Source organism: Mizuhopecten yessoensis, unplaced genomic scaffold (assembly GCF_002113885.1).
Source record: "Mizuhopecten yessoensis strain PY_sf001 unplaced genomic scaffold, ASM211388v2 scaffold3961, whole genome shotgun sequence".
NCBI classification, from domain to species: domain Eukaryota; kingdom Metazoa; phylum Mollusca; class Bivalvia; order Pectinida; family Pectinidae; genus Mizuhopecten; species Mizuhopecten yessoensis.
In genome coordinates, this window is record NW_018405306.1 from 848,076 (window position 1) to 875,035 (window position 26,960).

The 26,960-nt window shown below is 38.7% G+C and overlaps 1 protein-coding gene across 1 annotated transcript in view; it reads left to right on the top strand.

Moving 5' to 3' along the window:
• Nucleotides 1–25,384, top strand: part of LOC110448263 (serine/threonine-protein kinase mTOR-like) — a 47,590-nt gene extending 22,206 nt beyond the window's left edge. The window contains exons 29-54 of the mRNA XM_021494429.1: nt 448–610; nt 771–904; nt 1,929–2,007; nt 2,308–2,447; nt 3,482–3,582; nt 3,979–4,094; nt 4,470–4,547; nt 5,072–5,179; nt 5,649–5,774; nt 6,586–6,732; nt 7,135–7,253; nt 7,963–8,080; nt 10,026–10,226; nt 11,064–11,161; nt 11,505–11,700; nt 12,255–12,377; nt 13,006–13,188; nt 14,179–14,313; nt 19,781–19,955; nt 20,882–21,017; nt 21,850–21,997; nt 22,236–22,358; nt 22,496–22,578; nt 23,000–23,147; nt 23,736–23,871; nt 24,594–25,384. Of these exons, the coding sequence (XP_021350104.1) occupies nt 448–610; nt 771–904; nt 1,929–2,007; nt 2,308–2,447; nt 3,482–3,582; nt 3,979–4,094; nt 4,470–4,547; nt 5,072–5,179; nt 5,649–5,774; nt 6,586–6,732; nt 7,135–7,253; nt 7,963–8,080; nt 10,026–10,226; nt 11,064–11,161; nt 11,505–11,700; nt 12,255–12,377; nt 13,006–13,188; nt 14,179–14,313; nt 19,781–19,955; nt 20,882–21,017; nt 21,850–21,997; nt 22,236–22,358; nt 22,496–22,578; nt 23,000–23,147; nt 23,736–23,871; nt 24,594–24,931 (3,652 nt within the window). The 3' untranslated portion in view covers nt 24,932–25,384. The remainder of the gene's footprint in view (nt 1–447; nt 611–770; nt 905–1,928; nt 2,008–2,307; nt 2,448–3,481; nt 3,583–3,978; nt 4,095–4,469; nt 4,548–5,071; nt 5,180–5,648; nt 5,775–6,585; nt 6,733–7,134; nt 7,254–7,962; nt 8,081–10,025; nt 10,227–11,063; nt 11,162–11,504; nt 11,701–12,254; nt 12,378–13,005; nt 13,189–14,178; nt 14,314–19,780; nt 19,956–20,881; nt 21,018–21,849; nt 21,998–22,235; nt 22,359–22,495; nt 22,579–22,999; nt 23,148–23,735; nt 23,872–24,593) is intronic.
• Nucleotides 25,385–26,960: the final 1,576 nt, after the last annotated feature.

The window sequence follows — 26,960 nt, forward strand, 5'->3', positions numbered from 1 at the left end:
CACAGCCCTCAGGTCATGTTGGGTCTTAGCACAGACCTACATCCAACTATCTAAGTAAGTCACCTTCTCCTGCCCTCAGATCATGCAGGGCCTTAGCAAAGATCTATAACCAACTAGCTAAGTAAGTCACCCTCCCCTGCCCTCAGATCATGTTGGTTATTAGTACAAACTTACATTCTACTAGCTTGGCAAGACAGTCTCCCCTGACCTCAGTTTGTGTTGAGCCCTAGCGCAAACCTTAACGCTAGCTTGGTGAGTCTGCCTCCTTTTCCCTCAGACTTTTCTGGCCCTATTACAAACCTATATAACCAGGCCTTGTTGGGCCTTTACCAATTTATTGTTAGCAGGAGCTTGTTTTTGACCTAGAAGTGAGTTTAAGCAGGAAGGTATATAAACAGTATGTCAGTATTCTGAATAACACTGTTTACATAATTATGCTGTTGATAGGGACCTGTTCAATGCAGCGTTTGTTTCTTGCTGGACTGAGCTGACGGAGACACAGCAGGACGAGCTGATACAGAGTCTGGAACAAGCACTTACCTCCCAGGAGATCCCTGAGATCATGCAGACCCTGCTTAACCTGGCCGAGTTCATGGAACACTGTGATAAGGTACGTCCTCAAGCTATCCCATGTAACTTCCCTATGACTGTTTTTGACACCCTGTAGTTTGTTTTGAACTATCTTCATTACTGCTTGTGATATCCAAGGATTCAAAATTGTTTGACCTTCATTTGACCTTTCTCTCTGACTGTTGCTTGCCTTGTTTCAGGGTCCCCTACCCCTGGATACCTCCCTGTTAGGGGGTCGAGCCATGAGGTGCCGAGCATATGCCAAGGCCCTACACTACAAGGAGGAGGAATTCCATAGGGGCCCCAACACTGAAACACTTGAGGCCCTCATCAGGTATTTGTAATGATATTGGTCTGCTGATTAATGCCATTATCTCATGTTGATAACTAGGCTTTTGATCATGTTGAATTTCTTCTGGTTCTGGTTCTTCTAATATGATCATGTTCGGGCCGGAACATTTAAACCGTTAAAGATATCTTGATGAAACTTGAACTATACCAGCATCACCCATAGACGATGTGCAGTGCACTGTCAATTAGGTCATTGTGACCTTGACCCCCATGGTCAAAGGTCAAATATGTGCAAATTTTTCAGGAATATCTTGTCAGGCTGTAACTTTTCAACCAGATATCTCTGCAATATAACAGCATCACCTACAGATGATGTGCAATGCAGTGGCATTATATCACTGTATAGCCTTTACCTCAAGGTCAAAGGTAAAAAAAAGTCTTGATTGTTTCGAATATTTAAAGGTGTACACCAAGGTGATGTCAAAGGTCCCTCACTGGGTCTAGTTTTGCTTAGTAATAAGGTCAAATAAGTGCTTAGTTAAAAATATCCTGAAATTTTTTTATCTGCATCACCCACAGACAATGTACTGCACTGTTTGGTAGGTCACTGAAACCCTGACCTCAAAATCAAACTTCAAATAAGTGAAAAGTTTTCAGGATATCTTGTCGGGGCCGTAACTTTTAAACTGTTAAAGAGGACAGATACATTTCTGTTCACTAAAACAAAACTCTAAATACCAATGGAAACATGAACAGGGTCTGAAAAAGGACTGGAATTGAAGGTCACATCTGAGGTAGTGATGGGTCAGGTTGTAATTTTGCGAATGTAATTAATTTGTATGCACTAAATGTTGATCATACTATAATATAGCTATTAAACATGGTTATACTCTGTAGTAATAAAAATTAGAACAGGCCAAGGAGCCAATGTAAGGTTGAGATTGGATCAATTTTCCATACAAATGTGATCATATTTAATTCATAATTTGTCCTAGAAGAAGGTGCCAATTGAGACAAGAAACTGCTAAATTGATAGTTATTTCATATTTTGATTTGTTGTACTTCAGCATCAACAACAAGCTACAGCAGCCCGAGTCAGCAGCTGGGGTGTTGGAGTACGCGATGAAGCACCACAGGGCTGACCTGGTATGTGTTTGGGGTCGCACTGATTGAGTAAAGGGAAATAACTCCTCCCAGTAATAGTAATTCATATATATATATATATATATATCATGGTTGCTCGAAATCCATTCATTATAAAACAACTCTGTCTATTGATGTAATAGTAGTGTTCTCAATATATGTGTTCTCATAATAAACTGATTATGCAATCGATCGGTTTACTTCTTTTGATTACAAACCGATTACTGATTTTACTTTTAAACTGATTGCCCATCACTATTGGGGGAAATAAGTTTAATATGTGATCAACTTGACACTTTGTAGAAGATCCAAGAGGGTTGGTATGAGAAACTACACGAGTGGAACAAGGCCCTGGAGGCCTACAACCGTCGACAGGAGATGGCGACGGATGACATCAATCTGACCCTCGGCAAGATGCGCTGTCTGGAGGCACTTGCTGAATGGTAGGTACCTGACCAAGTCATGACAGGTATCATTTAGCTTATAAATTGGTCGGTGGAAGCTTCTTATCCTGGTTGTTTCATTGATCTTTATATTTTACTTCTACAATTTTTAACTCAACTGGAAGTGATATTCTGGTGAAGGTAGGTGAGGTAGAAAAATGGGTTCATGACACTTTTTGTTTGGACTGTTTCTGCTGTGTGTACATGTGTTTAACTTGTTATGTCAAGGACATTATGGACAGGCAAAGGTACATGTTTAAATTGATTAGCAGGTATAATGGTATGATGATAATACATACTAGCTATTTCTTCATTGAGCTGTAGCTCTTTGGTATTATCATACTTGTATATTGTGCAAATGTAAAAAAGAATTACTGCAATATTCTAATGAAGTGTACAATTATTTCTAACATAGTTTTATGCAGAATACATATATATAGATAAGATATTCCTGTCACTCTGTAGCAACATACATACAACACTACTATTTAATGGTATCACTGTAAAAGGAAAAATATAAATAGTTCAAAAGTGGAAAAGGTCCATCATTCTACATTGAGAGTAGTATAGTGGAACTAGACTGGGTCGATTGTTGGCGACCAGGTAGATTAATTGGTAGAGCGTCAGTCTAAAGTTTGGAGGGTCTCGGGTTCAAACCCCAGTCTGGTCGTTGCTTTTTCTCCTGTCACATTTGGCACCCAACGAAAAATACTCGAGGAAGGTGGTAAAGGGTCGTGTGTCTTCGGGGTCGAAGACTTTAATGCTTTCACCTCTGTAGACCATAATGGACTCATCCAGATCAATGTATGGCAGAGTCTACTAAAGTTACCTAGGGGTGAAAGGGTTAAAGGAGGGAGGAATGAAGCGGAACTAGGCTGGGTCGATCCTCGGCTACCGGGAAGCTCAATTGGTAGAGTGTCTGTCTAGAATTCAGATAGTCCCGGGTTCGTACCCCGGTTTGGCCGTTACATTTCTCATTCTCCTGTGACAGTTGTTTAGTGTAAAACATATTTCACTCTATCAACACTATACAGGAACCAGCTGTACCAGATTGCCTGTGATAAGTGGCCAACAGTGAGTGACCATGACCGTGCCAAGATGGCCAGGATGGCTGCAGCTGCCTCATGGGGACTTGGTAAGTCTCTGCACACCCATACACCATATATATATATATACCATATTGGAACTACCATGAGTGCATGACTATACAAAGTAAAATTATAATATCATATGTTATAACATTTTTGATGCTTAACTATTTGTAAATTGTTTTGTTGTTCAAATAAACTCTTGAATTTTATGTAGAGTGCAAAATTATATGGTTTCAGTGTGGAACCTTGAGCAGTAAATCAAGATTCTGATCATTTGAGAATGAGTGTTATCAATCTAAATAATATCAATTGTTGTCATTTTTTAAAGAGTGTCCAAGAATAAAAGTGTTCGTTACCTTCATTCCTGGTTCCTAGCCTTGTAATTTTCTATCATATGAATTAAAATGACCTTGTTTCTGGGTTGTGACTTTGTAATATAGGCCAGTGGGACAGTATGGAGGAGTATATTTGCCTGATCCCGAGGACGAGTTACGACGGTGCATTCTACCGAGCTGTGTTTGCTTTACACACAGAAAACTACCAGCTGGCCCAACAGGTAGGCAACACTGTAATAGTGTTGGAATTGGTTTAGTGTTATCTAGCCTGGTGAGAACTATTGTTAGATTCTAGCAGGGTACACCAGTGACATGTTTGTGTCTTATGTTTAATGTTATTATGTTACTGAATGATGAATTAAATTTCTAGCTCTGGGCCCTATAGGGGAAATTAGGGTAAATGTTTTAAGTCCACCCTACTTTATTGGGGCAGAAAGAAGGGAACCAATGAGTATCCAGGTGAGCAATACAGGCCATCTGGGCCTCTATTTTAATATTTCATAAAAGGAACTTTAAAAGGTTAAAAAATTATTTAATGTCTACTGCCAAAAAAGAATGTGATTTGTTTATTACATTGTATTTATAATGTATTGCAGTGTATTGACAAGGCCCGTGACATATTGGACACAGAACTGACTGCTATGGTTGGGGAAAGTTATAATCGTGCATATGGAGTAAGTCATTCTTTCTTACAAGATATATAGATCACTGTTTACTTCATGCTCAATTAAACTACAGGCAATCCTGTTTGTAAAGGATCTTTAGTGAATGTTATTTCATACGTGATTAATGAAACAGATTTAGAATACTTTGTTTTATGTGCTCATGAAAAGAAAACATCTGGAGAATGTTTCCTATTTCTGTTATGAATGGAGCTAAGCGAAATATCCTTTTTCTCAAATCACAAATATAAGCAAAGGTTTGCAAATATGCAACATCTTTCTTTGACTATCAATCAAGTCTTGAAACACTGCCATCGTGACTTAGCGTCTATTGTTGATGTCAATATAAAAATAAAATAGGATGATGTGAATGGTGATTTGTAAATGATTTATAGTTAATTTTAGAATAATAGACAAATTAGATTAATCCCATATTTACTCATGTTGATGCGTTGAGTTAAATATTATAGGGTAGTATGTAAATGTGTAATTTTGTAGAAGTCATATTTAAATATTTCGTGGTCATTTTGTTGTAGGCCATGGTCAATGTACAAATGCTGTCGGAGCTGGAGGAGGTCATTCAGTACAAGCTTGTGCCAGAGAGGAGGGAGACCATCAAGGTTATGTGGTGGGATAGACTGCAGGTATTAGAATCAGGCTGTCTGTCTTCACTGGTGTCTGCAGACACAAGTTTGCACAAACAATTTCTCCTGAAGGAGACTAGATTAGATTTCAATGAAACATGTTTACACCTGATCAGTATGCAAAGTATTTGTTAAGTGTGTTATTGATTTCATTTTTTATTTTTTTTTATATGACTTCTGCATCTCTTCCTAAAAACCATGCTGTATTCCATCTTCTTAACCCTTTCACCACTGTAGACCATAATGGACTCGTCCAGATCAATGCATGGTAGAGTCTATTTAGGTTACATAGGGGTGAAAGGGTTAATAAAGTACTGCACATATTTCATGTAACAAAACTTTGTACACTTTATCATTATGCAAGGTAGATGTTAACTATGATACACACTTTCCATAATGAAGAGTATTAATTAGTGTATTAAGGAGAGTTATTTATAGACTGTGACTGACAAATGTTCCTGGTGTTTAGGGGTGTCAGAAGGTGGTGGAGGACTGGCAGCGAATCATCCAGGTGCGCTCACTGGTTGTCTCCCCTGTGGAGGACATGAAGACGTGGCTCAAGTATGCCAGCCTGTGTCGCAAGAGTGGACATCTGGTATGCAACTGTTTTCTAATGTTATCATTTTCTTTGGTGTGTTTGATGTTAAAGAAACACAGAATGCATTGCCAATAATTAAGATCAGTTGGTTGTGTTAGATAGAAAAAGACACTTTTTGCTATTAAAGCAGTACGCCAATAGATTGCCATGATATTTTTTGTCAATTTATATTTGTAGATTGGTAACATGTGTAATGATTTTAAAATAATAATCATCTTAGATATTGAAAAAGCACCTTTTGATAAATATGCCCTTTGTATTCAAAGATACTGTTTTGCAGTTGATTTCTGCAACCATTTTAATTTGCATATCAGTCAGCTTGTCTACTATAAAATGTAGCATTTTCAGAGATTAAGCCTGGGAGATTTGCCAGTATTAATGTATGAAATGTAAAATTTTCAGAGATTAAAACGTAAAATTTTCAGAGATTATAAGCCTGGGAGATTTGTCAGTATTGATGTAGACTTTGAAGTTCTTTGCGAAGGCTCCCTAGAAAAGCATCACCAAATCTTTCTGTTTGTCTGTATTATATAAAAAACACCCATCTTCTTGTTGTGAGGATGTTTAAGCCTGTGCATACAAATCATAAATGAGCAACTCTGGTCCAATCAATCCAATCTTTTGGAGTGTTTTAAATAAATGTGGCCCTGTTCCTTTCAATAATCATCATTGGCGGAAGAACTGGTTGGATGAAGTACATTTCTACGACTAACACACAGACTATATGGTACTCAATGGTAGCATGTCTGTTCAGACAAGCTATCCATATATCTATCCATGTATAATTATATCTTTTCTCTGTGAACAGGCACTGTCCCACAAAACCCTAGTCACCCTGCTGGGTGGTGAACCCAATAATCATATATATAAGAGGACCACAGACCAGCCCATACCCACAGTCAACCCACAGGTCAGCTTCGCCTACATGAAACACATGTGGAAAAATAACCAGAAGGTATGAATCCCTAATAAAGCTGCTTATGTGATATCTGTCTCTGTGTAAATGTTTAATTCTATATTCTGTTCTATATAACAGATGTAGGCAGGCTAGAATGATCATTTCTGTTCCACAAAAATATCAAAAACAATATAAACTTTATATTTTTAACAACAGTTAGTCATGAAACAAGTTATATTAATCAGTCTTGTTGGCCCGAGGGTAAGCATATAGGGGTGTTAATGTGGGAGGGAACCGGAGTCCCCTGAGAAAAAACAGATGGTCGAGCAGATGACTACATGCCTTTTCCCTTCCGATCAGGGAGTCAAACCCAGACTGTCTTGCTTACAACAAGACCACTGCCTCCGTATTACAGAATAAGGCTCAAAAGAATATAATAGATTACTGTTTATATTACAGAAGGAGGCTTATGGAAAGCTACAACACTTTGTACAACATTCACTCCTGTCACGCACCATGCAGCTCAACGCTCCAGAGGATGCTCAGCAGAGAGCGGAGCTAAACAAACTCATGGCCAGGTAGGTCAATGTCTCTAAAATGAATGTAAGTGTCACAATTAAAACCTAAGTCACAGTGAAAGTCAAGATCATAGCGAAAGGCAAGGTCATGGATTATAGAAAATTAAAATTCTTAACAATCATTTGAGCTTAAGTCACAATTTAGTTAAAAGTTGAATAAAAGAATAAAAACTGGTTTTGCTGGTTTAGAATCACAACAGGATAACAAAATTTAGTAAAAGTTCATGAAACCAACATTTATTTAGCTTAATACAGATATGTTGTTTATGTACCAAAACAGGCTTGTATGTCCCTATAGCGACCCAACAATAAAGAAATGCATCATTTATCAGAAATGTGTGACCAATCTGTTTCTTTGAAAAGCTTGTGATCAGAGCTGGTCAGAATCTCCAGCATGTTCATGACTTGTTTATATAAGACCAAAATCTTGATAAAGTAAACGAATTAAACGAAAAAACGAACACTAAGGGTTTATTGCTGGTATTGCTTAAATTAAAAATTATTTTGCATTTTATAAGAACTGTGTCTATCTTAGACAGAATTTGAAGTCTGTTAACTTGAAAATATTTTTAAATTTTATAAGAACTGTGTCTGTCTTTAGACAGAATTTGAAATCTGTTAACTTGAAAATATTTTTGAATTTTATAAGAACTGTGTCTATCATAGATAGAACTTTAAATCTCTAATGAACTGATCAATACAACAACAGATGCTACCTGAAGTTGGGTGATTGGACAGAGATAATAATGAACATCTGTGAGGAGGCCATCCCCCAGATACTGGAGTACTACAGTCTGGCCACAGAACACGACAAGTCCTGGTACAAGGTAGGTCCTACAGAACACGACAAGTCCTGGTACAAGGTAGGTCCTACAGCACAAGTCCTGGTACAAGGTAGGTCCTACAGAACACGACAAGTCCTGGTACAAGGTAGGTCCTACAGAACACGACAAGTCCTGGTACAAGGTAGGTCCTACAGAACACGACAAGTCCTGGTACAAGGTAGGTCCTACAGAACACGACAAGTCCTGGTACAAGGTAGGTCCTACAGAACATGACTAGTCCTGGTACGAGGTAGGTCCTACAAAACACGACAAGTCCTGGTACAAGGTAGGTCCTGCAGAAAACGACAAGTCCTGGTACAAGGTAGGTCCTGCAGAAAACGACAAGTCCTGGTACAAGGTAGGTCCTACAAAACACGACAAGTCCTGGAACGAGGTAGGTCCTACAGAACACTACAAGTCCTGGTACGAGGTATGTCCTACAAAACACGACAAGTCCTGGTACAAGGTAGGTCCTACAAAACACGACAAGTCCTGGTACAAGGTAGGTCCTACAAAACACGACAAGTCCTGGTCCAAGGTAGGTCCTACAAAACACGACAAGTCCTGGTCCAAGGTAGGTCCTACAGAACACGACAAGTCCTGTACAAGGTAGGTCCTACAGAACACGACACGTCCTGGTACAAGGTAGGTCCTACAGAACAGGACAAGTCCTGGTACGAGGTAGGTCCTACAAAACACGACAAGTCCTGGAACGAGGTAGGTCCTACAGAACACTACAAGTCCTGGTACGAGGTATGTCCTACAAAACACGACAAGTCCTGGTACGAGGTAGGTCCTACATAACACGACAAGTCCTGGAACGAGGTAGGTCCTACAGAACACGACAAGTCCTGTACAAGGTAGGTCCTACAGAACACGACACGTCCTGGTACAAGGTAGGTCCTACAGAACACGAGAAGTCCTGTACAAGGTAGGTCCTACAGAACAAGTCCTGGTAGAAGGTAGGTCCTACAGAACACGACAAGTCCTGTACAAGGTAGGTCCTACAGGACAAGTCCTGGTACAAGGTAGGTCCTACAGAACACGACAAGTCCTGGTACAAGGTAGGTCCTACAGAACACGACTAGTCCTGGTACGAGGTAGGTCCTACAGACTGAATTGCTGTAATGGTGAATTAGGCTGAACTTAAACTGCAGTGAAAATTTCCTGGCGTGCAGTGTTGATTTTTAAAGTGATTATCATCAAAGAACTTACTCTTAAATTAATTAACATTCTGTAACTTATCATTGAATGAATTGCCTGTAGATAAATTACTGTTGAATAAGTTACCATAAATTACCATTGAATGGATGTATTACCATTAAAAAGATGAAAATTTCAATAAACAGAAAAACACTATCTATTGAATGTGGATGATAAAGAATATGCCTTTATAAGAAATTCCCCTTAAATAACATACCACTGAAAAATTCCCATTAAATAACTTACCATTGAAGGAACTCCCATTAAATAACTTACCATTGAAGGAACTCCCATTAAATAACTTACCATTGAAGGAATTTCCATGCAATAATTTACCACTGAAGGAACTCCCATCAAATTACTTACCACTGAAGGAATTTCCATCCACTAACTTACCACTGAAGGAATTCCCATTAAATAACTTTTCATTGAAGGAATTTTCATGCAATAATTTACCACTGAAGGAACTCCTATTAAATAACTTACCATTGAAGGAATTTCCGCTAAATAACTTATCATGGAAGGAATCCCCATTAAATAAATTACTGTTGAAGGAATTCCATTAAATAACTTAACATAGAAGGAATTCCCATTAAATGACTTACCATTGAAGGAATTCCCATTAAATTACTTACCATTAAAGGAATTCCCATTAAATTACTTACCATTAAAGGAATTCCCATTAAATAACTTACCATTGAAGGAATTCCAATTAAATGACTTACTATTTAATGCCCTTTTAAAGGCTAGCCATGCCTGGGCCCTGATGAACTATGAGGCGGTCCTATTCTACAAACAACAACAGAACCTGCAGGCTGCGGACGGGACATCAAGTTCTTCCTCCGCGGGAGCCTCTTTGGGCCCTGGAGATATTGGCCGGGCTGCCTTGGGCCCAGGGGACTTGTCTCGGACCAGTGATACCCCAGGCTCACCCAGGATCGAATCCGTGAGTAGATGTACCTGTTATTATTTATGACATTTGCATGCTTGTATTTGTAATAAGGTAAACATCTCTGTATTTTAAAAACTGATTGGGAAATGTTAGAAATACGAAGCTTTAAGTCTAATTCGGTTATAAAACTTCATAATATTTCAGTGAATCATGCACCAATTGACTGATAATCTCTCAGTAAGGATGGAAGAGATCTCTGTAACCACCTGTTAACAGGGAGTCAGTACCAAGTGAATAGTTTTCAAAATAAATTTAAAACACATAAGTTTTGTCTGTACAATATTTTGGGATTTTATCATAAAACCGAGTAATAAAAACATACACAGTAAAATAGTCTTCCACCACCATTTGTCCAGAGAAAATTCCACATTATAAAGCAGTTTGGCAATACATCAAGAGAGGCAAATAAAGGAATTTTAAAAGAAACAATAATAGTGAACTTTGAAATGTGTTGGCGATAAGCTTAAGCAAGATGGCAAACAAAATGCGAGGAAATATGTTAAGGTTTTATTGCAAGTTAAACTTATTTTTTTCCTGTTTTCTCTTTTCTCAAAAAACTACTTTATATATTAATGGATCTTGATCATATGGCAGAACTTCGTGTACCAAGTAACACTGATAGAACAGATAGACAAGTATTTGAGATTTTAACCTTAGGCTGGTAAAATTCAGGTTGCTTTCTACTGACTCAACATGGGAAGATTCTCTTGAGCTCAATCAGTAGAGAGTCAGATCGATAAGCCAGAGGTCACAATGTCATTCCCTAGTGGACAGAAAAAATAATGATATTCGTTTAGAGTGATATTTTAACTACTGTCTTGAATGTTTCAGAATGCAGCCAAGATGCACAAATACTGTGTTCCAGCTGTTCATGGATTCTTCCGTTCAATCTCTTTGTCACAGCAAAACAGTCTTCAGGACACTTTAAGGTAGAATTTTCAAAATTGAACATGATTTTGTTCATTTTTCTTTTTCTTTTCTTCCTTCCTTTCTTTCTCTGCTTTCTTTCTTTTTCTTTCTTCCTTTTTTTTTTGACTCTGGTGGTTATCAGGATATTTGCTGTCAGTGTTCTCACTAAGTTTTAAAATAGGTAGATGACTTGTAAAGAATAGCCAGTTGAATGTTTTCATGCTATAACATACATATTCTGAAAAATAGCTGGTTCAGAGTTGATGAACCGCAGGCTACTTTTGCCAGCAACCGGCTTTTAATTAGAACACAGGCTGTAATGTATGATAACTGATACTAATTCTGTGGTTTATGTTTTTGTAGACTTCTGACCGTGTGGTTTGACTATGGTCAGTGGGCTGAGGTATACGAGGCGCTAGTCGAGGGACTAAAGACCATTCAGATTGACAATTGGCTCCAGGTCATCCCCCAGCTCATTGCCCGAATTGACACCCCTCGTCTGTTGGTTGGTCGCCTCATCTCTCAGCTCCTGATAGATGTCGGTAAAACCCACCCACAGGTGTGTATTGTTTTAGCTCAGCTGGCCAAATGGAACTTATAATCCTTGAAGAGTTTAATTTGCTAATGAGTTTCATGAAAATTAATCTCTCAAAAATACTGGTATAGTATTTGAATAAAATAAACATTTTCATAGCTAGGGATAATTATGTTAAACAACTGTGTGTGTATTTATCTCCCCTTACCGTGAAAATTCAAGTCATATATTGTTTATATCTTAAAATCTTCATCAGTTTTGTAAACAGATTTCTCTGAACAACGTACATATGTGTGAAAATAAAAACAGGTAAGGTACTATGACGGAACTTGTTGAAACACCAAAAATGTTGCAATACTTGCAAATGCTAATATGCTTTAGTTAATTTTAATCCAGACAGTTTAACTGGTCTTGTTGACCTGAACATTGTGTCATGGTAATATGTCTCCTTATTGACCTGAACATTGTGTCATGGTAACATGTCTCCTCTATATTGACCTGAACATTGTGGCATGGTAACATGTCTCCTTATTGACCTGAACATTATGTCATGGTAACATGTCTCCTCACCATTTCAGGCACTGATCTACCCTCTGACTGTTGCCTCCAAGAGTAACGCCACAGCCAGACAGTCGGCAGCCAACAAGATTCTGAAGAGCATGTGTGAACACAGTAACACACTTGTACAACAGGCCATGCTGGTAAGTGTGAATATGAAACTACTGTACAATAAACAGATGTAAGATGTTTGAAATAAGTTGCAGACATCACTTTTGAAGTGAGAAATTCAATAGAAAAAAATATATGTGAATGAAATATACATAAACTAATGTAGGAAAAACAATTCCTTTAAATTGGAAGTTAATTTAACAAGGAAGACTGAAAGATATAGAAGATGTTCCTAGAGAACTAAGGCATTGTAAAGAATTCCACTGACATTGAAGATGAATTTCACTTTCTATTAATTTGTAGTTAATTTCAAAATCTTAGAGTGTGGTTTATTACAAAATTTTACTAGAAGAATCCTTCTGTTTTAAAGGATGTTCAGCTGTCATGTGTCCAAAATATTAAACAGTTATTTATGTTGGGGAAATTTATCTCTGAGGTTAACAAATTAAGAACTCCTTCATTGATTAATTAATTATTATGAATTTGAATGTACATCATATCTATCCATTCTCTATACATTGTATGCTGTTTCATGTACTGATACGCCTATGGCCAAAAGTTTGAATTAATCTTAAAATCATGAAGGGAAAACAAAGTATGGATAAAAAAAAAATCAAATATGCATTTCAGGGTAAACATAAGTTGTTGATTCATTTGAAGGTGAGCGAGGAACTGATTCGTGTGGCTATTCTCTGGCATGAACTTTGGCATGAGGGTCTAGAGGAGGCTTCACGCCTCTACTTTGGGGAACGGGATGTGAAAGGGATGTTTGCCACTCTGGAGCCCCTGCATGCCATGATGGAGAGAGGACCTCAGACACTGAAGGAAACCTCCTTTAATCAGGTACACTGACTCACCGACAGGGGCCCACAAGTCGCTCATAGAGAAGACTAGGAAAGCATTAATTTTGTTTATCATGATCCAAACGATTGGACCAGAGTTGTTCGTTTATGAAATAAGGTCAGACCTAGTAATCTGTTGCTGCTTTCAGTCGATGTTGCATTTGAAAACAGACAAACCGGTTAAACCAGATACGCGAAAGGGGCCTAGTTGATTTGTCATTGATATTGGGCCACAGTTAGTCAATCAGTCACAAGGGGTTTAGTCATTCACAGGAGAACTGCAGTCAGTCTTTCACTCCAATCACAGGGATTTCTAGTTAGTACCATGATCACTCAACAGGAACTCTAGACAATAAAAAACAGTTTAAAGAATACTCTACTAATCCATATTATAGCAACACTACAAGAGAACTGTTCCTGAGGGAAAGGGACATAATAGATTAACCCTTTCACTCCTATGTAACTTTAGTTAACTCTTCCATGCAATGATCTGGAGGAGTCCATTATGGTCTACAGTGGTGAAAGAGTTAAGTACATCATGAGACTGTCAGTAAAGACAAACACTATGAGCAGCTTCTTTGATAACACATAATAATTAAACAATAGCTGGAACATAAAAATTGAATTTACAGTGCCCCCTATTAGAAGGGGTGCCACTCCTAGGCCTGTTATTACACTACTTTTGTTGCGGGCTGAAAAAAGGTATAGTGCCCGTCACCAGGTATTGTTCCAGTTGTCAAGGAAAGCAGAGAACTATACCAAATAGAACAAGGGTGATTATCAAATCGCCTTCCTAAAAATTATCATGTGATGAACTAAAACCAACTACATGGTATTATGATTTAAAGATTTAAATTAAGAGTCCATGAAGCCAATAAATTAAAATTCAGGTAAATATCTCATCAAAAAATTTAAATGACCATACTTTACCAATATTTTGTGAATTTAGCATGTGTTTGGAACATTTTCCCAGTATTTTGTGTTGTTTCAGGCATACGGGCGAGACCTGATGGATGCCCAAGAGTGGTGTAGGAAACATCAGAGGTCGGGTAACGTGAAGGACCTGACTCAGGCCTGGGACCTGTACTATCATGTCTTCAGACGCATCTCTAAACAGCTACCCCAGGTAATACCCCTATATACATCTCCAAACAGCTCCCCCAGGTAACACCCCTATATACATCTCCAAACAGCGACCCCAGGTAACACCCCTAAATACATCTCCAAACAGCTACCCCAGGTAACACCCCTATATACATCTGCAAACAGCTACCCCAGGTAACACCCCTATATACATCTCCAAACAGGTACCACAGGTAACACCCCTCTATACATCTGCAAACAGCTACCCCAGGTAATACCCCTATATACAACTCCAAACAGCTACCACAGGTAACACCCCTATATACATCTCCAAACAGCTACCACAGCTAACACCCCTATATACATCTCCAAACAGCTACCACAGCTAACACCCCTATATACATCTCCAAACAGCTACCACAGCTAACACCCCTATATACATCTCCAAACAGCTACCACAGGTAACACCCCTCTATACATCTACAAACAGCTACCCCAGGTAACACCCCTATATACATCTCTAAACAGCTACCCAGGTAACACCCCTATATACATCTCCAAGCAGCTACCACAGGTAACACCCCTATATACATCTGCAAACAGCTACCCCAGGTAACACCCCTATATACATCTGCAAACAGCTACCCCAGGTAACACCCCTATATACATCTGCAAACAGCTACCCCAGGTAACACCCCTATATACATCTGCAAACAGCTACCCCAGGTAACACCCCTATATACATCTCTAAACAGCTACCCAGGTAACACCCCTATATACATCTCCAAACAGGTACCACAGGTAACACCCCTCTATACATCTGCAAACAGCTACCCCAGGTAACACCCCTATATACATCTCTAAACAGCTACCCAGGTAACACCCCTATATACATCTCCAAGCAGCTACCACAGGTAACACCCCTATATACATCTCCAAACAGCTACCACAGGTAACCCCCCTATATACATCTCCAAACAGCTACCCCAGGAAACACCCCTATATACATCTCCAAACAGCTACCCCAGGTAATACCCCTATATACAACTCCAAACAGCTACCACAGGTAACACCCCTATATACATCTCCAAACAGCTACCCCAGGAAACACCCCTATATACATCTCCAAACAGCTACCCAGGCAACACCCCTATATACATCTCCAAACAGCTACCCCAGGTAACCCCCCTATATACATCTCCAAACAGCTCCCCCAGGTAATACCCCTATATACATCTCCAAACAGCTCCCCCAGGTAATACCCCTATATACATCTCCAAACACCTACCACAGGTAACACCCCTATATACATCTCCAAACAGCTACCACAGCTAACACCCCTATATACATCTCCAAACAGCTACCCAGGCAACACCCCTATATACATCTCCAAACAGCTACCACAGGTAACACCCCTCTATACATCTGCAAACAGCTACCCCAGGTAACACCCCTATATACATCTCCAAACAGCTCCCCCAGGTAACACCCCTATATACATCTCTAAACAGCTACCCAGGTAACACCCCTATTTACATCTCCAAACAGCTACCCCAGGTAATACCCCTATATACATCTCCAAACAGCTACCTTAGGTAACACCCCTATATACATCTCCAAACAACTACCCCAGGTAACACGCTTTTATACATCTCCAAACAAGTACCCCAGGTAACACCCCTATATACATCACCAAACAGCTACCACAGGTAACACCCCTCTAGACATCTGCAAACAGCTACCCCAGGTAATACCCCTATATCCATCTCCAAACAGCTACCCAGGTAACACCCCTATATACCTCTCTAAAAAGCTACCCCGGTAACACCCCTATATACATCTCCAAACAGCGACCCCAGGTTACACCCCTATATACATCTCCAAACAGCTTCCCCAGGTAACACAATTGTTCAGTCCTATCAAAGATTTTGTAAAGATCTTACAGGTGCCTCAGATAACATGCGGGTTCAGTTATATCAACCATTTCAGATAGAACTCTAGATCTGGGGAGCTAGCTCAATTAACAGGCCTGTTCATTCCTATCCAAGGCTTTAGATAGATCTCCAAACAGCTACCCAATGTTATGATTGTTCAATCCAACCAGTCTAGGTAACACCCCTATATACATCTCCAAACAACTACCCCAGGTAACACGCTTTTATACATCTCCAAACAAGTACCCCAGGTAACACCCCTATATACATCACCAAACAGCTACCACAGGTAACACCCCTCTATACATCTGCAAACAGCTACCCCAGGTAATACCCCTATATACATCTCCAAACAGCTTCCCCAGGTAACACCCCTATATACATCTCCACACAGCTACCACAGGTAACACCCCTATATACATCTCCAAACAGGTACCCCAGGTAACACCCCTATATACAGCTCCAAACAGCTACCCCAGGTAACAACCCTATATACATCTCCAAACAGCTACCTTAGGTAACACCCCTATATACATCTCCAAACAGTTACCCCAGGTAACACCCCTATATACATCACCAAACAGCTACCACAGGTAACACCCCTATATACATCTCCACACAGCTACCACAGGTAACACCCCTATATTCATCTCCAAACAGCTACCCCAGGTAACTCCCCTATATACATCTCCAAACAGCTTCCCCAGGTAACACCCCTATATACATCTCAAACAGCTACCCCAGGGAACACCCCTAAATACCTCTCCAAACAGCTACCCCAGGTAACACAATTGTTATACATCTCCAAACAGCTACCCCAGGAAACACCCCTATATACATCTCCACACAGCTACCACAGGTAACACCCCTATATTCATCTCCAAACAGCTACCCCAGGTAACACGCTTTTATACATCTCCAAACAGCTACCCCAGGGAACACCCCTAAATACCTCTCCAAACAGCTACCCCAGGTAACACCCCTAAATTCATCTCCAAACAGCTACCCCAGGTAACCCCCCTATATACATCTCCAAACAGCTACTTCAGGTAATACCCCTATATACATCTCCAAACAGCTACCCCAGGTAACACCCCTAAATACATCTCCAAACAGCTACCCCAGGTAACACAATTGTTCAGTCCTATCAAAGATTTTGTAAAGATCTTACAGGTGCCTCAGATAACATGCTTGTTCAGTTATATCAACCATTTCAGATAGAACTCTAGATCTGTGGAGCTAGCTCAAGTAACAGGCCTGTTCATTCCTATCCAAGGCTTTAGATAGATCTCCAAACAGCTACCCAATGTTATGATTGTTCAATCCAACCAGTTGTCTGAGGTAACAGGTAACTGTTAATTTGTAACAGAGACTTTAGCTAAACCTCCAAACTGAAGGTTACCTGTCTGTTCATATAGCCTCTTCATAATGTACAGGTCCTGTTTGAAACATAAAGTACATCTCAAACAAATGCCCTGGTAACAGGCCTGTTGACAATGTCTTGATGCCACTCATGTTCTTTCAAATACTTTTGTAAACTTCCAAATGGGTGTCCCAGATAACTGGCCTGTTCATTATCTCCTCAAGTCCTACAGATCCTGTCAAAGACTTAAGGTACATTTCCTAACAGCTGATCCAGGTAACAGGCTTGTTCACATTATTTTAATAAAATGCAGGTCCTGTCAAAGACTTAAGGTACATTTCCTTACAGCTGATCCAGGTCACAGGCTTGTTCACATTATTTTAATAAAATGCGGGTACTGGCAAAGACTTGGGGTACATTTCCTTACAGCTGTCCCAGATAACAGCTGGCCTGTTCATTATCTCAAGTCATACAGGTCCTGTCAAAGACTTCAGGTACATTTCCTTACAGCTGAGCCAGTAACAGGCTTGTTCACAAACTCTTCATTAAATACTCGGATCCTTTCAAAGACTTTTGGTTTATCTCCTTACAGGTTATTTTCAAAATTACTTGCACAAGTAAAGCTACTTTAAATTGCATTTAACAGCTTTTATCTGTGACTTAAAATTTAAGTAAATTGTCTATTATAATACAAATGTGGGGAAAATACATCTGGATTGGATCCTTTTCTTTTTGTAGTTAAATATGGAGGAACATTTTCAAATATATTTCAAATAAGAGTATACGTATCTTGTGATATACTTGAGAAGTCTTGACAAGGACATATGTAGTAAAAAGAGAGAGAAATTGTGAAAGTTGGAGACTGATTTTGTTCTCACAAAATCTGGGAGGCCACATGGCATGGGACAGTGTGTTGTTTACATAGTAGTAGTACTAACTGTAGTAGTAGTATAGTATGATGTAATCAGGTGTAATATGCCCTAGTTTGACTTACAGGGGGACAAACCACTCCCAGAGGTATGTGCTGGCTGTCTCGGTTTCATTTCAGACTCTCGTTTTACTTTTTATTTCCTTTTCAAAGAGGGTTTGGTTTTTCCTTTTTGAGAAATTGAAAATATCTCAGAGATTTTGTTGTTGTCTTTTGCATTAGATTTTGAAAATGCATGACATATTTTGGGCTGGTAATTTTTTTTCACTTCATATTTGATATGGATTGTTTGCTGGGGGATATACAACTGGTGATTTTCTTCTAATATATGTTTGGGTGGATTACAAATTGAGATGGTAAAATATCTGACAAGTTTTAGCTATGCATGATATCCATGATAGTTGCAAGGTTGACTGTCAAACATGAAGATTACAGTAAATTTATTGAATATGATGAGGCACGGTAGTCTAGTGGTAGGATGCCGGGCTTGTGACCGAAGGGTTGCGGGTTTGAGTCGCGTCACGGCACTGTGTTGTATCTTTGAGCAAGATACTTTACTCCGCTTGTTCCAGTCTACTCAGCTGTAAATGAGTATATGTGGTTGGACAGTGCTAGATTTGTAGAATGTTAGCTGTGAGCACCGAAATGGCAGCACTGGCTGTATGCTCCCAAGGGAGTTGAGAAAGATATTGGCTGGTTGCAAAGGCCCTATAACCACGAATGATAATTTGTAAACAGCTTTGAGATGACCTACGAACAAGGTTGTGATAAAGCGGTATATAAGAACTTCAAATTATTATTATGATTATCACAACACATAGATTACAATATAAATTTTGAATGCAAGATTTTCGGAGGAAAAAGGATTTCCTTTGTTTAGAAACTATTTGGGAACATTTTTAACTTAGTGAGCACCACATTCATACTTATATTTCGACCAATCTGAAAAAGCTGTGTATAGAATAAAAATATATGGAAAACAATTGTAAACTGTGTATACAGGAAATTTATCATTACAGCGAATATAAGTAAACAACATGATAACTGTATATAGTAATTAAATATGAAGGGCGAAATTTAACACTTGGCAAAAAACTATATTTTAGATTTATAAAAGTATATTTAACATATATATGTAAAACAAAGATATCAGTTTTTGATTTTCCCTGTGCACTGCTACTTATATTAATAAACGTGGTAAGTATTTCTGATGCGTTTAAATTTGAACACATAAAATCCTGTCAATCTTTATTTAATCTGTGTATACATTTTGTCTTGTTTTCAGTTGACATCCCTAGAATTACAATATGTCTCCCCCAAATTGTTACGATGCCAGGATCTGGAGCTGGCGGTTCCAGGAACTTACGACCCCAATCAACCCGTCATCAAAATTCGGAGGGTTCAAAGTTCACTGCAGGTCATCACCTCGAAACAGCGACCAAGGAAACTCAGCATATTTGGTGAGATAGTAGAGGCCTGTTCGTTTATGCAGAACAACTGGTTGGACCATTTATAAATGTAACAATTTTGGGTATAAATCCTGGCGGACCTGCAAATGTTTAAGCAGGCCTGCAAGGGTTTGTCAAGGCTCGCCTGAAAGCAGCATCAGATAACTAGGTCCAACTTTATTTAATAAACGAACAACTGTGGTTTGACCATTTTGACCATTTACACGAAAACAGCTTTGATCAATTTGCCAGGGCTTTTTATAAAAAGAAATGTTTGATCTCCGAACGCGAACTGCCACATTTGGCTGGTTTTCAATATTACTTAGTACATATTCCAAAATCAAATGCGATACATTATACGTACAATGCTACCAACATAGTCGTTTCTTGAGGTTTGTCTGAGAGTTGTTAGCCATACAACTAAATCAATCTATATGTTGAACCGGCAGTGTCATTGATGAATTACACATAGATACTTTATTGTGTTGAAAATCCTTCCTATAACGATATTACTGGTGAGCCTTATATCTTCATGGAGTGTATTAAGATCTCTGTGGTTCATGTAGGCAACGGAAGTACTGGAGTTGAAGTCAGTACTTGAAAAGTTCTGGAAAACAGATGTATGGAGAAATGCAGGAATTTGTCTCGAAAAGTGATGGAATATTCTCTATGAAGGTCTATATCAAACTTTTGTTAATCAAGAACTTATTCAAAATTTTGTGTTGATAAAAAAACTGTTGAGTGATTGTTTGAAATCTCTGTTTTGCATTGTTTTAATTTCTTGCTCTATAACAATATCAGTATCCAGAAAACAGAAAATCTTAATCCTTTTCTAAAGACTTGGACTGGAAAAATAGCAAGAATGTACTTGAAATGTGCTTGAACATTTTCCTGAAAAGACTCCAGTGTATGACCCTGTGTTAACACTTTGACTGTAGGTAACAACGGCCAGGAATACATGTTCCTACTGAAGGGACACGAGGACCTGAGGCAGGACGAGCGTGTGATGCAGCTGTTTGGACTGGTCAACTCACTCCTCCTAAACAACCCGGAAACGTTAAGGAGGAACCTCACGTAAGTAGCTGTAATATGTATCTAGGACAGATGAGAAAAATGGTTGTCACCGTGATAATGAAATAAATTTGATCTACATTTATTGTCACTTCTACTCAGATTAACTTTTAATTCCTCAGAGATAAGCTGTATGTTTGGATATAATTGCTTTTTATTATGAAATTTTAACAAGCATTTTGTCATTCACAAACCAATGGTCTCTGTGGGGCTACATTGACGTATAGATTTGACAGATCAGGTTATATTTTCTTCTGTCAATTCAGTAATTTAATAATGCGTTGTTAAGAAAGGAGAGAAAAACATTTTTCTATGTTCTGAGGAAATTTAATGACTTGGTAGTAAAATAAGAAAAAATCATTGTGATAATTACAGTTAACTAGAAAATCTTGAAATCGTAGGATATACAATTGAGTAGATATTTTTGTTTTTAGTTGTATTTTTAAATGACTACTGGATTTGTATCAATAATTCAGTAATATAAAACATCCACATCTACTTAGTTTTGTGGTTTTGAACTCCAACCTCAACCCCTGTATTGATCATAGCAGAAACCAAAACCAAATTGAGAATTTTCACACTCAATTCATTCACATGTAACTGTGCTCTGAAGACGGCCTCCCTTTGGCCGAAACATGTCAGCATGTAGGATGTAAATCAAACAATACATTTTGTACCGGATTCAGTGGTGTTGTTGCTCATCATTTCTATTTTCATTTACTCCATTCAAGAGTTTAATTACATGTGAATTAAAACGAAAAGTCATTAGGCAGCAAGATGTGTAACAAGTTGCAATTTACTTTTTCCTTGAGGCATTACATTATGATTTTTACAGGATCCAGAGATTCTCGGTGATCCCACTGTCCACCAACTCAGGGCTGATTGGCTGGGTCCCACACACAGACACATTCCACGCTCTAATCAGGGACTACCGCGAGAAGAAAAAGATCCTTCTGAACATCGAACACCGGTTGATGCTGCGGGTAATTTGATTCTTATGCTATATCATGTTGGGAGTGTATACGAAGCGAACACTTGGCTAGCAAAGATGGTTGGGATGATGATGACATCATCTCAGCTACAGTTGAATATCACTGTTAAATAGGTCTTTATGGCCATCTGTCACGTTATGGTTTGTCGATCGTTCCTGAGTACAGTTTTCAACCAAATTTCATGAAATTTCACACAATTATTCTGTATAGTTCTAATCTCTCCATACAGATGGCGCCTGACTATGACCACCTCACACTTATGCAGAAGGTGGAAGTGTTTGAGCATGCCCTAGAACACACACAGGGGGATGATCTCGCCAAAATTCTTTGGTACAAAAGTCCGAGCTCTGAGGTGAGTTGACTCTTTGACATGGGCATTTTTGTGATAATTTCTGAAACAAGTAAACATCCTAGGGTGTTTTAAGTGTCTTAATTTGATAGCATGAAGTTTGAACTTAGACTCTGTAAAACTTTGTCCCTGTGTTACAGGTGTGGTTTGACCGTAGGACCAACTACACACGATCTCTGGCCGTGATGTCTATGGTAGGCTATGTACTAGGACTGGGAGACAGGTAAGTTTGATAATGACACAAAACTGTAAAACCACTATACCTTATGTGTTAATTATAAGGACTCCTTTCCTTCTTAACTGGCTTTATACATCTTGTTCAATTTATCTGCAAGTCCTTTTGTAACTCCAAATTAACCTTCGTTTGGATGATTTGTGGTACCATAACAATGTTTTACTATACATTAAAATATTGATGCATTGGTTACCACAACGATCATCATTGATAGTCAAACAATGGTGATTGTGTCTTGTTCCCTGACAGACATATGGTACTTTATTTGATTTACCTTACTGAAATTGTGAATTCCTGAGCTGGTAGACATTTGACCTTTGTTTGATTTCTCTGGAAGGCCATATTCATTGTGTCTTGTTTTATTTACCTGACCGAGGTATGCTATTTTTGTATTTTATTTCTCTGTCAGACATCCCTCCAACCTGATGCTGGACAGAGTTAGTGGCAAGGTCATCCACATCGACTTCGGAGACTGTTTTGAGGTTGCCATGGTGAGGGAGAAGTTTCCGGAGAAGATTCCATTCCGACTGACTAGAATGTTGATCAGCGCTATGGAGGTATCTATGTTTACCCTTCAGATAGAATCTGGAAAAACAAACTTATAAACAGTAGTCAATACATTTATCATAAAATCACCATGTCTTTTAAAATAAACATACTTTGGGAATTTAGTGAATGCCATATTATCCTGGTAACAAAAGAGTGTAAAATAAATAAAACATGAACGCTTGTCATAAAACCCCGTAATGCGCTACATACTATTATATAAAATGCGACCGCAATTGGTACACTACCCAATTAAATTGGTACAGGACTAGAAAATGTTTTGAATATTACTTTAATTTAAATTCAATTTTTCGCGACATGTTAAGATTACACAATGACTTCTTAGTATAAACATGTCTGAAAACCAGAAAATATGATGTATGTCAGTGACATTTATGAGGATTTTTGAAGGGGTTAATTATAGGCATGTCTAAATGTTGATTTTGAATGTTGTTTATGTCTTCCCCCAGGAAAACATAAAAAGGAAATTTCATGAAAGTTGCACTTAAAAACAATTGTCTATGTAACGATATTAAAAATAAGAATATGACATTTACAGAGAATATGCAATGATGTTAACAAGTGTATGACCTTTGTAGGTGACCGGTATAGATGGTAACTACCGGATGACCTGTGAGAGTGTCATGGAGGTGCTGCGGGAACACAAGGACAGCCTAATGGCCGTGCTGGAGGCCTTTGTGTACGACCCACTCCTTAACTGGAGACTCATGGACAGTAAGTAAATGTTTATCTCCCTTAAACTAGTGCTGTTCACTACAGCATGTTTTTCCATCGAGGCAGTTTATATGTATACTGCTCACACATGTATGTCACCCTGGTAATATACTAGCCGCTTCCTACCGACTCGGCTAGGGAGAATTTCTCTTTAGCTCATTCGGTAGAGCATAAGCCTAGCAGAGGCATTGAAAAGAATAATGACCATTGTTACATTGGCACCACCGTAGGGACCTGGGTATTATTGACAAATATACTTAGCTATACTTTCACAAGTAGAGCTATGATCCCTAGCAAACTCTGGACAAGTTCTTTCTAGGAGGGGGCATATGTTATCCTGGTAATATGCTTGCCGCTTCCTACCGACTTTCTCTTTAGCCCACTTTCGGTAGAGTGTAACACTAGTAAGCCAGAGGTTCCCGGTTCGACTCCTTGCTGAGGCATTGACAAAATAATGACCTCTGTCACATGTATTTATCCTACAAAATTGTGTATCAATTTGGGCCCTCTTTGTGGTTCCTTCTCCCTAGTGGCCCACCACTCAAACATTATCAGTTGTTGCTAGTGCCGCCCTGCCTCTCCAACCCCTATTCTCTATCCCCACCTGTATGTATGGTCCCACCAGTGTGTTTTCCATACACTAGTATATAATGTCACACATTGCCAGTCATAGCACAATATTCTTCACAGATTCAACTGCACCTTTTCCGAATATTTTACAGCTACAACCAAAGCCAAGCCAAAGACCAACCGTTCAGATTCGCTTTCGGGTAGCCAGGAGAAGGGCGACATCCTGGACAGCGTGGAACTAGGCACAGCCACCCACAAGAAGACCGCCCCCGAGGGTCCGGGGTCTGCAGGAGGCGATAACCCCCTGGCCGAGGTACTCAACAAAAAGGCAATATCTATTGTACACCGAGTCCGAGACAAACTGACAGGGAAGGACTTCCCTACCAAGGACTCTATAGACGTCAACACCCAGGTGGAGCTACTCATCAAACAGGCCACCTCACACGAAAACTTGTGTCAGTGCTACATCGGCTGGTGCCCATTCTGGTGATGATGGGGTAGATAGCAAACACACTAATGACTAAACGGCGAATACTTTGTGAAAGATTACAAAATCAAGCAACCTGTTGTTAGACTCTATGGTCTTCTTCAACAGATCATGTCGCCTGAAAATACATGTATTGAGTACTACAGCTGTAGACGTTGGCTCGGGTGATGGAGACGATTTGTTAACTTTACAAGCTGAATGTCCCGTGAGAAATTATTTGAAAAGACTATCCTATTACTTATCAAGGTAGGGTATATATTGATGGGTCTAGTTTTTGCTTGTACCTACACATCAAGTCTTCAATAAAACCGTTTTGATTTGATAATATGCAACAAATATGCAGGGCCGCTTTCGTTTATTGCACTCCAAAGGGTCGGATCAGAGTTGTTTTGTTTATGAAATCAGGTCGGACTTAGTAATCTGATGCTGCCTTCGGGCGAGCCTTGACAAAGCTTTGCAAGGCCTGCAAAAACATTTGCAGGTCCACCTGGATTTATACCTAAAAATGTAACATTTAAAAACAGACAAATCGGTTGTTCCGCATAAACGAACAGGCCCCATGTTTTTACAACACAACATGGTAGACATATGACAAAGATCGAAACAAGTATTTGATTAAGATAATTTTAAACTTAGATTTTATGGGTCGGGGAGGGGATCGAAGGAATCCTGATGTGATAGCATTAAGTTTCTGATGTCATGAAGCTTTTTCTAGGCCCAGTTTTTCGCTAATTTATATTTATAAACATTTTTACAATGGTAATCTGAACTATGATTGTACAGCAGGTAGATTATGCAATATGGTAATTGTTGTATGGAAGATCTTGCCTACAGATGATTAAATAATGCATAAAAAAGTCCAAGAGAATTTGGAAGTATGTGTATATATGTTGATGTGTTGGTAAGATATGCTATAGTTACTAATGATGATGCAGTTGAGAGCTGATCATCTTAACCATGTAGGAGACATACAGGATATGGATAAGCAAGAAGTGTTCGGATAATGGGTCACACAGTAATAAAGGGAAGTTATTTAATGGCAGACACAACAGAGCTTGGAATGATTGAGAGTGAGGATACTCACGTTGTGCTGTTTTTGTGAAACATGATCTATGTTAATTACTATTAATTGTTAACATCCATCAGTTGAAGTACTAAATATAGTACAGATTGTGTTTTAATCTTCCAGTTGTTACGGTAAATATGTGTTCATTATTATTTTATTACGTAATGATAAACAGCTACAAATTATTGGACAGTTGAAGTAAAGAATTCCATTGCCCAGCGTAGGGGTTCTTTATTTCAGCTGTTTACCCCTTCTGTTTTGTTTGTTTATGTATGTATATTATAGAAAAATCACCCGTGAGGTACATAAAAAATGTGCAAATGATTCAATTATTGCATGTAAGAATAACAGCTTTTAAATTAATCAGCAGATTGCATTGGTGGTGTAATAGTATTTCATTATTTAGAATTCCCGTATTGCTGCCAAAAAATTTATCAAAGTATTGTAAATTATTTTTTCTGGAGTGATTATAGCTTATAATATCTGAAAATAAAACCATACCTTATGGTACTCCTATAATATAAGAGGCCGCTGGTCGGCCTTTTTCTATCGGATATGATTTTGGTGCCTGTCAGAAGTATTTCGCCGTGTGAACTTCTAACTTTGTTGGAGTACCCTTATGGGACTTTTATGAGAAATGTAATAAAGATGAAATTAACAAAATATAATCAACAGATTTTTGAGTAAAAATTTCAGTAGGGCTAGACTGGGAATAACCACAAATTAGTGGGATAGGAATCCTTAATGTCTTCTTTACACACATGCATTATTTTGATGTTGAATAGGACATACAAACCATGGTTTCTTCCGAAAGATCATGTCATTATTTATTGAGCTAATAAATCCGGCTACAATAGGGTTATCTAACAAAAACAGGTAAGACCGATTTCTATGATAGATCTATTATGTTATGAAGTTAATGCTAGTCTGTGTATATGTGTGTGCTTCTGCCTGTTTATGTGTGCT